This window comes from Corvus hawaiiensis, chromosome 2, assembly GCF_020740725.1.
Source record: "Corvus hawaiiensis isolate bCorHaw1 chromosome 2, bCorHaw1.pri.cur, whole genome shotgun sequence".
Classification (NCBI taxonomy): Eukaryota; Metazoa; Chordata; class Aves; order Passeriformes; family Corvidae; genus Corvus; species Corvus hawaiiensis.
Window position 1 is genome coordinate 51,920,676 of NC_063214.1, and position 12,308 is coordinate 51,932,983.

Consider the following 12,308-nt stretch of genomic DNA (forward strand, 5'->3'; position numbering starts at 1 on the left):
CATCGTTGTAAGAAAATTGCCTGAAGATTGAAGTCACTCCAGCACAAGGTTCCAGCATTCCCAGAATTGTGTATGACAATTATAAATCGAGAGAAATATATTTCAGCTGTGCTTATCCACATCTGGTCACCTTGTGTCTTCTGGCAGGCAAATTAAGTGTGATCCTAACTGTGCACATTGTGTGTTAATCTAGTTCGGTCCCTGATACCCGGGGGACAGGAGGAATCTGTTACAGCTCCTAACTAAAATGCAAGGATTTTCTAGACCTTGCTGTAGGACAAATGTAATGCATGCCTGAAAGAACAAACAGCACTATAGCAACAATGCTGAGCTTATCACTGATATTTTAGTGTTGACCTTCTTGCTAAAACCTGTGTGGTTTCTGGAGGGATTCATCATCTTCAAAATACGGTCCCTTCCCTTCCCTTCCCTTCCCTTCCCTTCCCTTCCCTTCCCTTCCCTTCCCTTCCCTTCCCTTCCCTTCCCTTCCCTTCCCTTCCCTTCCCTTCCCTTCCCTTCCCTTCCCTTCCCTTCCCTTCCCTTCCCTTCCCATCAGCCGCACACTAGGCTTAATAAGGAATGGTCCCAAACTCATGCCTTTTGCTGGGAGATCTACAGGGGAGCTGGCTGTAGGTTTAACATTTTCAAGGATATTTATTTATTTATGTGTGGATTTACGTGTCACATTCTTGCACTTTATGGTGCAATAACAAGAATATTTATAAAACTGAAGCACAGAGAGAAAACAAGGAGATTGTGCTGGAGAAAAGAAAAGGGAGAAACAGGAAGGGGTGCAGGATGGATTTTGAGGACCCATTTCTGCACAGGCATTTTTCCAAGTTTACAGGTTGAAGAAAGAGAGGAAAACCATAGAATCATATAATATCCTGAGTTGGAAGGGACCTACAAGGATCATCCTTGTGGATGATCCTGGCCCTGCACAGGACAACTCCAAGCAGCACACCATGTGCCTGTGAGTGTTGTCTAAATGCTTCTTGAACTCTGTGAGGCTGATGCTGTGACCACTTTCCTGGGGAGCCTGTTCCAGTGCTCAACCACCCTCTGGGTGAAGAACCTTTCCCTACTACCCAGTCTAAACCTCTCCTGACACAGTTTCAGGCCATTCCCTCGGGTCCTGTCACTGGTCACCACAGAGCAGAGTTCAGTGCCTGCCCCTCCTCTCCCCCTCACAAGGAAGTTGTAACTGCAATGAGTTCCTCCAGGCTGAACAGACCAAGTGACCTCATTTGCTCCTCATACAGCTTTCCCTCCAGACCCTTCATCATTATTATAGTGAATCACCAAAATTACAGTAAATGCCAAAGATCAGGCTCCTGAGTCTAGAGAGAGAAACATCGAAGTTGGCAGCCTGATTTGGAATTCTTTGGTTGCCTTGTTTGTGTCATGTTTTAAGTAAATCAGTTTCCAAAATAGAATGCATCACTCTTGTCTATATTCTCCTTCTGTGGCCAGGGGGCCAACTTAATGGATGAGGAAAAGGCCGTGGATGTTGTCTACCTGGACCTTAGTAAAGCCTTTGCCACTGTCTCCCACAGCTTTTTCCTGGAGTGAACAGGTAGATTATTCATGGCTGGACTTCATCTTTAGGGTCTTTTCCAACCTAAATGGTCCTGTGGTTCCACTTTCATTTTCCCACATGGAGTCAAAATATACATGTGAAAAGTCAAGTAGACGTGGTCGGTCAGTCCTAAAGGCTGTAATTCATTCACAGATCAATGCTCTCAGTGTGGAATAGGTCACACCAAACCTGGCAGTGCCTAGAACACACCCAGCTCCCCTTTACCCACAGTTACAGGTACGTCTTATTCAATCCATGCACACACTACACAAACTGTTCCAATATTACCTAGTTTAAGCCTTTCTCTTGCAATTTCCCACTTGCTGGCATCATAAGGTAGACGTTCACATTGCTCATCTAAGGGGACTTCATCGGGATCCATTATGATTGACAGGTAATGGTTGGTCTTCAATTCAGAGGAATAAGGCTAGAAAACAAAGAATAATGCAAAATGAAAAAGAGGATAAGGTTATCTGTCAGCATCTTCTTGTTTGGATCAAGGGCTCCAAGTTCATTCTGTTCACAAAGCTGCGTGTTTTCACTGCACAGTGGATGGTTTGGTTAAGCTCCCTTTGGCTTTTCTATATATTGCAAGAGTTTTTATATAAAAGAAACTCCTTCCTTTAGCTTTCCTCCCATGTGACATACCAGTTTCTTCAGTGAAATCCATGTGGGTCTGTGTTAACACATGGTGTTAGGACACAGGCCCCCTGCACAATCAGGAGAAATATTTTCAGCAAGTGACTAAACATTGCTGATAAGAATAACTTTCCTTCATGATTGTGCAAAGCAAGAAGGGGCCACATGAAACAGATGGAGTTCTACTGCCAGGGTTTATTTGTTCCATATATCCCACAAAGATGGGTCATATGTGGTTAGAAGTTGTGCAAGACTACTTGTCAGGACACTGGACATTATGCACTTCAGAAACTGCTGACAGATTTTCAGGATTTTTTTATTTCTTTGTTATCATTTCGGAAAAATTTACTCAAATCATTTGAGTCTGGAGGAATTTATAAACAGCTGGACTCAAACACGTAATTTAAACCATAAAATTTCAAGTTAATTTGCCAGTTTAGTTTCTCCTGAGCAACTGGATTATTCACTTCACATAAGAAATATAAGAAAAGATGAACCTGATCTGAAATTTTCCTGCAGTTCATCCATTTTGAAATACAGGTTCCTTCAAAGAGCATCAAGACTGCCATTCTAATCCACTGGACTTTTCTTGACACGGGAGTACTTCTACTTCTATAGAGAAGGTCTAGTGTTTGCCATAATTTCCTGGCTATTGGTTGGAATTTATGGGAAATCTGCAGAACTGAACCTGAAGGTGTTGTTTTTCCTAAACTTGTGGAAGTAGCGCCTGGGCACAGACATACAGATATGACAAACTTACAGATATAACCACATACTCTCTTTTCTATTGTTTGCTTTAACTGCCTCCTATGACTTTCAACTTCCCTCCTCTACAGCTTGGAAATATGTCCCTAATACCTGCATTTCCAGGTATGTTTTTTTGAGAAGGATATTACTAGCTGTGCATGCCTTGATTACAAACAGAACTAAACTAAAATGACAGTAATTAACAACTGCTGTTCTAGTTGCTTTTCACCCTACCCAAAGCCATAAATTTTGTCCCAAGAAGGACTGCACTGATACTTGGGGAAAAGTCAGGAGGCTTAAAACCTGGCTCCAAACCATTCACTAAGTCTGAAAAGGGCATGGATAAGTGGGATATGGGTAGAAACAGAAACTTGTGTGGTGCTCCAGAAAGGGCATTTCTAGTTAGAGATGTGTGTACCAGACTGCTCCTACCCATCACATCAGAAGAGCCTTTTAAGTGGACCCGTCCCAGAAAAAGCAATAGGGGAGTGGAAAATTCAGACATTTTCCCACAGTTCTTTCTTCACATGCACTCAATATCAAATTTTTGGCACAATTAGAGATTTGAAGCAACATTTTCAATGATAAAACATTGTTAAGGATATAATCTGTCCCTGTGTGTATCACAGAGATGCTTTAAGAAAATGCTTTTGGAGAACATATATTTTTTTTTCTGTTGTGGCCACATAATTTTTACGTAAAATTTAATTCAGAGCTAATTCCAGACATAAATCTTTGAGAGTAAGGGTTTATAAGAGAAACACAGAGAAGACCATAAACACAGACTAGCACTAGCTGGAAAGGCTCATCTGGAAAGGAGCCTTGACACATCATTTAGTCAAAGTCCCTTGTTCTACAGCAATGATGATGTTTTTATTATCTTTTAACAATCTAACAAGTTTTGGTCTCATAAAAAATAAACGAAAAAGATCTGCAGCCCCTTGCTACACTTAAAGCTCACTTTTTCCCAAGATTTGCAGTCATGCTATAACTTGCCTCATCGTTGCTGTTGAGCATTCAGAACTGGTCCCACTTGCCTTGTAATTTCTCTTACAGCTATGAAGTTTCTCCACAGCTTCAGCTGACCTTTGCTTTCCTTTTCCCCCAAACTCCCACACATTTCTCCTCACTAAGGCTTGCAGCAGTAGGAATGCAGGCAGAGTGACTGCTGCCATACCACCCTGATTTGGAGGTCTAGTGCTGCTTTCCCATCAGTCAATAAATGTCCTCAGAACCCAACCTAAGATACCGGAAGGCCTTAATGCAGGTTGAGAGAAAATGGTGCTTCCAGGCTGCAGTGGACCTTTAGTGAGCATCATTCAGCCAGCTGGGACATGCTCAGCTGTGGTGGCTGTGAGCAGATCCCTGTGGTGCTGCTCTGTGATACCCCTGGGCTGGTGGTGCTGTGGGAGTGAGGACGGGGGGGGCACGCAGCCATTTCTCAGCTCATGTCTTGCAGTGCCCCAGTACCTTCCCTCAAATCCATCTGCTCCTACAGGTTACACTGAGGTCTTCCTGCAGGGCTGAGGAGTTGTATTTTCTGCTTGGGAAAGCTGCTGTGGTTTAACCTGCACACACCATACAATGCAGACAGGGTGCTGTCAGCAAAAAGGGGTTTTAGACAATCACAGTCAGCCTCGGACAAGAAGGAGGGTCAGCTGCAGGGGCAGTTAAATTCATCATGATGATACAGGATCACCTGCTTTTGAAGCTGCACCATCAAAACTCCTTCAGTAAAATATTACTTTGGAAGTGATGTAATCATACCAGACACTGTGCAAACCAGACCCCAGCACATTCTGTGAAGATCTGTCATTCCCACTCACTCAGATCTTCAAAGACATTAAGATGCCAAACCCCCACAGTTTTTATAAGGGAATGAGGATGCCTTGGGTGTGAGTCAGGCACCCAAATTCTTGTGAGCCTCAGAGCCTTGTCCCCCACCCAGGCTTTTCTTTCTGGCTTACTCATACTCAGCCTTGCAAGTCACAGTTCTCCAGCATCCACCAGCAGCCTGGTTATTGCACCAGGAACAAGGGTGAGCAGTATCAAAGAATCACAGAATCACAGGATATTCTCAGTTGAAAGGGACCCACAAGGATCATTAAAGTCCAACTCCTGGCCTTGCACAGGACAGCCCCAAGAGTCATGCCATGTGCCTGGGAGTGTTGTCCAAACACTCCTTGAGCTCTGGCAGGCTTGGTGCTGTGAAAGTGAAACACATTTTTTCTTTGGTAGACTCAGCAATCCCAGCAGCATGGGAAAAATTTTCTGATGTGAGCAAAGGGCTTCCAAGGAGACACAGGTGTCACTGGGAGATCCCTGTCTGTTCTTACCCTCTTCAGCTTGCGAATGAAGAGGGTCAGCAGGAGCCAGAACAGCGTCGCAGCCACACAGGTACAGGTCAAAGTTATCAGCTCCAGGTTTGACCTCTCTGATATGCCTGGGAAAATCAAGTGGTAAACATATTAGAAAATGACCTGCAAACCAAGGGCACTTCATGTTTTTTTGCCATTAAAATAAAATACCAGGAAGGACCAGCTCTTTTCAATGGGGTATTAATCTCTGTTTGGACTGGCTCACAGAGCCAAAAAAAAGGTCTCCTGCAGCCTCAGGAGAGGACAAGGCTGCACAGAGGGGATGGCTCTGCTGGGCCTTTCCCACAGGCAGTACTGTGGTGTGAGAGCTGCTGCTAACGTGCAGGAGAAGCTCCTGGGAGGGCTTGTGCTGGTGTAGGCATCAGTGACTCCAAGGGCAACCCAGGGCATGTTGCAGTGCTGCTGCTTGGGTTTGCTGTCCAGGACCTGATGCCTTTCCTCATCCACTGCTCAGAGAGCTCTTCCCTGCTGTTGGCTGAGCTCTGCAGCCTGCACCTCCATCCCAGACATGCTGGAAACCCACCAGCCCTCAGCAAAACCATCGCTGGGTGGGAGCTGGGGATTCTCTTGGAGACTCATGGTGCTGCCAGCAGGAGTCCGTGAGCTCTTCTTCCCATGGCTTGGACGAATCTGTTCTGTCACCAGGGAGCTCAGCTCATACACAGCATGGTCCAGGGGTCTTGAGCCTCATTCCCACTGGGCAGAAACCCAGGGCATATGGTTGAGCACTCCCTCCAATCCACTGCTCCCCTGGCAGACTCTGTGCCCTCAGGTCTCTTGCCAGTCACAGGAGCAGCACATGGCCAGGCTCCCTGAGGGAACACGGGACCCCCTCCTTTCCCAGCAGCACCTCACAGAACCCAGATATCTGGGAGAACCAGGTACCAGATTAAGCACAGAAAGGGAAAAACAAAACCAACAACAAATGAAAATGAAGCAGCAAAAAACCACGAACATTAGAAATCTGGAAAGTATTAGAGCCCACTGATGGATCTTAAAAAAAGCCAGAATAAAACTCACTTCAGACTGCTATTTAGGGATTTGTAAAATAGTTTCAGAGCAGTTTGTTTTGCAAATCCTGTGATCGCATCAAAATCCCACACTCCCCACAGTATGTTTTCCATCTGATTGGTAGCAAATGCAAAAAGAACCATCATATCCTGCCGCTTGTTCTGATATACCCTCCAGAGAGGGTACATGAGAGGACAAGCAGGAGTAATTTGGAACATGATTTCACAGTATTTTGTCAACTGCACTTGCAGAGTTTTAGAGCCTGGCAGCTTGGTGTTGCTCCTGACAAATGAATAAGGTATTATTATGTCTCACTGGTGGGTTTACCTGGTAATCCAGAGGAATGTGCTGCCTGGTTTTAGGCAAGGCTACAGAGCTTTGTTCAGAGGATGTGTTCCTTAATTAGCATAATGTCTTCCCTCCCTAAAAATGATGATCACATTTGTATTCCTGCCCCATATCTAAGATTCCCCTGGCATGTCCATTCTGGAGCTTTGAGAATAAAGCTCATTGAGGAAAAACATGGCTGCAACTACAAATGGAGATACAATAGTCCCCAAAAATACCAACAGTGTTCTTTTTTCACAAGCATTTTTTTAAGTACTTGGTTTAGATATGGAACATAGTGATGGCACAAATAATACACCTAATGCAGCTTGCCCAGTCTCTGGCATCAGTATTCCCTTTTACATACGGATAGTCTCCTCTTGCTTCTGAACAGCGCTCCTGCAGATGGAAGATAATAGTTTCTGACATTTATTCAGCAAAACCTGGAGGGGCTGAAGGTTCATTGGTTGCCACAGCTTCATATGCAGGATATGGAAAACCCATGAGGTACAGCCAGGCCTGAGGTGGAAGGCAGCAACCGTCTAACCACTTCAGTAGCTGCCCAGGAGTCAGCAAAGAGACGCAAAGGTGCTGTCTTTGAAATGTTTGGGTAAATGAAGGCAACCGGAAAGCATTTCTCCAAGCTGAGGTTGGGCTGGGTTATCAAATGCCAGACTCCTAGTCTTGCTAAAAGCCTTGAAGTCAGAGCTCTCTGAGTGTCTCTCAGGTGGATAGAAAAAGGTTTGATTTGAGGCAGAACAGACAAAAACATTCAGAAGAGGCCTTAGGATTAGCAGACTTTGGTGAGGCTGTAACCAGCACTAAATCCTTCTCTTTGCCTGGTAGCCAAAGATTTCTGTCTTCCCCTTACACCCCCATCCCAGACCTTTACTCAGCAAACACCTCATTAGACAAAGACTTTTACCAGTGTGCAGCTCTGTCCCATCTGCCTGACCGCCCCAAGCAGCAGCCCCCTTTCTCCCCCAGAGCCCCTCCAAAGCCCCCCTGCACCACCCCATGTCTGTGCAGGACTGCAGAGGGGTGATGTGGGGGCGAGTGAAGCAGTGCCACCAGCAGCATCTTCTCTTTTTCATAGCAACAGAAGCCATTAGAACAATGCAAGTATGCCAGGATGAGAGCCTGGGTTAATGTGCTGATCCCTCCAGCTACCACCTCAAGCCTTTGGCTGACATGGGCTTTCCCATTAGGATTTCAGCTCTAAACACCTAAACATTGCAGTGCAGCTCAGGTGTCAACCAGGGAAAAAGCAATGCCTGGGGCAACAATGCTAATCTGCTGCAGCTAAAGCATCCCTCACCCCTACCCCAATGGGATCTACCCTGCTTAATCCGTGTGATCTCACAATCCTAGTGCTGCAGCATCGGGATGGGTGACCGGACATCCTGAAGAATGTCCACCCTTGGAGGTCGCCATAGCTTAGCCAGACCATTGGTGATGACCCTCGTTTGAACTGAGGTTGAACTATTGACCACCAGGGCTCCATTCCAACCCTCTCTGGTGGAATTCTGAGGTAACAGGAGTCTTAGTGTCCCCTGATGTCCACCTTCACTCTTACAAACTTAAGTCATTACCCAGGCTGAGCTTCATTTAGTAGCTGCAGGCATTCCACTTAAACTTCATGGCGAAGTTCTTGATTACTTCAGCATGACTCAAAAGGCACAACAACGTTTTGAGATGCAAGGTCAGAAAGGTTGGTTAGGTAGGTAGGTAGGTAGGGAGGGAAGGAGATAGATAGATAGATAGATAGATAGACAGACAGAAAGGAAAGGAAAGGAAAGTTGTTTAAAAGAAGTAATTTCAATAGAAGTTATTTTAAAAGCTAACACCATTTTCATAGTATCAGAATAGTTCAGTGAATACTTAATAAATGAAATGCTTTCCTTTTCATCAGCAGGGTTCACATTAAGTTATCAAATGTCACCTTTAAGACAGGGCACATTGCTATATTCCTTTGCCTGTTTATGTCCATATTTCAGTGAGCACGAGCTGTAAAAGGTGCTCCTTCCTTTGCCAACACATCTCCTTCAAAGCAGCACCTCTGCAATTAACTGTATCCCTGGCTCCTTCTGACAGGAGGTCTGAGGGCCCTCAGTAGGGGAGGCAGGGCATGGCTTTCATGGCAACTCTGCAAGCGGGTTGACCCCCAAAAGAAAGCTGCCCAAGAGTCTGTGTTCCCCACATGCCTATCAGCATTTCTCTCCAGACTTTTAGGGATACAGTCCTCTCCCCACCTGCTGGGTGCTCTGGCAGCCATTTGCTGTTTCTATTCTGTCCTTGCAGATTTGCTGCCTCTTCAGTTCCTGAGCCAAGAGCAAGCAGAGAGATTGCTCTGACATGTACCCAAACGTGGCCCTTCTTCTCCTCAGACAGCCCATCAACCCCTGCTTCCAAACCAAACACAGCCTACAATTATTTAAAGACGGCCCTTTGATTCCGCCATCCATTCATCCATCTCGGACACAAAAATAACACATTGTTTTATCTGTGAGTATAAGAATGTTTTTTCAGAGGAAATAAAGACAGCAGACTGTTTCCTTCCTGACTCATTCACAAACTACTCTTCCAATCTGCTAAACGTGGCCATCGACACGAGGCGCTGCTCTATTCCCCTTGATCTGCAGCCCCATGTTCCGAGAGCCGCGGGACAGAGGCAAGGCTTTGGTGCTCACAGCAGCAGGCACAGGGCCTGTATTTCTCAGAGACACAAGAAAGTGGCAAAGCTTAGAGAGAGCCCCACATTCAAGCCCTGATCTTGTCCCTCCAGGCTCAGGGAGGAGGTGGGAGACTGCCATTTCCTGGGAGAGGGACAGACATTCCAGAGGAGTGTAGGAATGGGTAAAAAACCTCTAGTGACATCCCTTCATGTAGTTAAAGTTAGAAAAGCATAGAAAGACATTTTCCTTGATCATAGTAGATAAGAAAAATTCTCTCTCTTTTTATCATCCAGTCTCAAAGCCATGAATTTTAATGTGGTAGTTTTCACCTCCTGCTCCCATAGCAGTCGTACAAGAACATTGCCAGTGGTCCCTCAGGACATGTAACCACTGAAGAAGCCTTCTTGGCTGCTCTCTTTCCTCTCCTCTGGACTAGGATATATGACTTCCTAGAAGCCATCTGACAGAATGCTTGTGATTGTAATGAACAGGCAAGCTTCAGTTATGTTAAAAATCAATACAATAATGAATTACATTGTCCATGAGTATGAATTAGTAGGATGATTTGGATAGCAACCGCCTGGCACAAGTTATTAATTTAGCTGTTACAGCAGCTGTAAAAACCTTAGTATTATCAAGGCACTTAGAGGGTGGTGATTCTGCCTCTCTACTCCACTCTTGTGCCCCATCTTGAGTGCTGCAGTCCTGCTCTGGGGCCTCCAACATAAGAATGATGTGGATCTTTTGGAGTGAGTCTAGAGGAGGGCCACAAAGATGACCAGAAGGCTGAAGCACCTCTCCTATGAAGACAGGCTGAGACAGCTGGAGTCATTCACCCTGGAGAGGAGAAAGCTCCAGGGAGACTTTTTGGCAGCCTTCCATTCCTTGGAGGGGATCTACAAGAGAGCTGGAGAGTCACTTCTTCCAAGGGCATGGAGTGACAGGACAAGGGAGAATGGTTTCACACTGAAAGAGGGCAGGTTTAGATTAGATATTAGGAAGAAATTTTTTACTCAGAGGGTGGTGAGGTCCTGGCACAGGTTTCCCAGGGAAGCTGTGGATGCTGCATCCCTGGAAGTGTGCAAAGCTGGCTTGGAGGGGGCTTTGAGCAACCTGGTCTGGTGGAGGTGTTCCTGCCTTCCACTAGACCAGGCTGGAACTAGAGGATATTTAAGGCTCCTTCCAACCCAGCCCATTCTATGATTCTATAATTATTCATAAGGGGATAGGTGCTTTAACTCTTCAATTTCACTAGTTAGGCGAGCCCACATGTACATATACTTATCCCTGACTTTTTAAAGCAAAAACATCATTGTATCATCACCACTAGTTCCGACTGCCTACACACTCATGGCAAAAAATCAGTATTAGTTTTAATTTCTTGTGCTGCAGGGTAGTATCCGAATACTGAGTAGTATTCAGACACATTTAACAACTGTATGAGAACATCCACAAACATATAATCTCTGCCTAAGAGGCCTGGTGATAGTCAAATTATGTTCTATAAGGAGCAACTAAATGCATTTAGGACTATTTATTTAACACCAGGTCAGTAAAAGAGATTATGTCAAATTTGATTCATACATGACACTGACTTACATGGAGAATGTCAACCTACTCCTCTAATCTCATAATTCGTGAGCCAAAAGGGTATTCAATGAAACTGAAAGGTCACTGAATAAACTTTATCTTTATTCAATGTAAAATTAATTGATAGAAATCACTGCCACAGGCATGAGTTGAGATTGTCAGAAGGCAGAACAATGCTGGACATTTAAACGAATAGCAAATCAAGTAGTGGTTACAGAAATAACTAGATCAAACTACTTCTTTGTAGTAGTACCTTTGCATATGTAGCTATTGCTAGGCTAAAGCCTTCTAGTCTGATTTGGCAGTTCACTTTACACTGAAAATAAACAATAGAGAATATCCCAGGCCTCTAATTTTTATGGAATTAACCCAAAATGGGAAAATGTGTCGGTAGGAGAGTGTTTCTTATTCTGTTTTTTGTTTGTTTTGCTGATACTAAATTTACATTTGTCTTCTACCCTGACCTGATCTTTGTTGGGTTGAAGCAATTCTTCTTTTTAGGTCAGTGTAAACACACTCTGAGTTAGCATTTCCTGCTGGGCTTCCTTTCCAACCTGGTACACTTCCCTTGCTAGAACTTCCTTCAAATTGCTTCAGAGATCACCAGATGAGTCCAGGTCATACCCCTGCCCTTCCAGCCTAAGAACATCCCTCTGGAAAGCTTGCTCTTCCCATATAGTGTGGTGCTTTACCTTGTACTGTGACATACGCTGCACTCTCCACAGACCCTTTCAGGTTGGTGGCTATACACTGGTAAAGTCCTTCATCCTCTTCTTTTACTCTTTCAATAAACAGCATTCGGCTTCCAGGCCCTAAAATTATTCCTGTGAAATGAAATATTTTGCAATGAGAGGGAGCCAGGATATAAACAAAAACTGGCCCTTGTGTAACAGTATCTGCTTCAAGTTCTTCCCAAAAGAAAGCTGACCACAGACTGCAGGGCGCAATGTTATCTGCAGGAAAGCCAAATATACTGGGATGCTTTGTGAATCTTTTGGAAATCAGTGTTTACAAAGCACTTGTGTGAGTCAAAAAGCTCAGCCTATGGGAATGATCTTGGAAGTACTTGGTACTGTTTATGTTGATTAGCACTATGCCTATGCTTTCATCCATGTGAGCGCTTTGGCGTGTCTCCAGCTTTTGGAAAAAGGGTACTCTTGTTACTGCACTTACAGGCCCAGGTCTGCCCCAGAAGCAGCTCAAGCTTAGAGCCCTTCCAAAAGCTGTTCAGACTGCCCCTATGGGCAGCAGACTTGCTCCAAATCTCACCTGCCCATGTGGCATGGAACGATGGGCTCCTTTGCAAAGGGGTGCTGGATAGTGCAAAGAGAGTTCCCAGGCAGTGTACCCTGAAACACCCTG

At 44.9% G+C, this 12,308-nt stretch overlaps 1 protein-coding gene across 2 annotated transcripts in view; it reads right to left on the reverse strand.

Moving 5' to 3' along the window:
* The window catches only part of FLT1 (fms related receptor tyrosine kinase 1), a 109,206-nt gene that overhangs the window by 21,981 nt on the left and 74,917 nt on the right, over positions 1–12,308 (reverse strand). For both annotated transcript variants that reach the window (XM_048294969.1, XM_048294970.1), the window contains exons 15-17: positions 11,639–11,770; positions 5,302–5,408; positions 1,868–2,006 (exon numbers count right to left, since the gene is read on the reverse strand). In XM_048294969.1, coding sequence (XP_048150926.1) covers positions 1,868–2,006; positions 5,302–5,408; positions 11,639–11,770 — 378 coding nt within the window. The remainder of the gene's footprint in view (positions 1–1,867; positions 2,007–5,301; positions 5,409–11,638; positions 11,771–12,308) is intronic.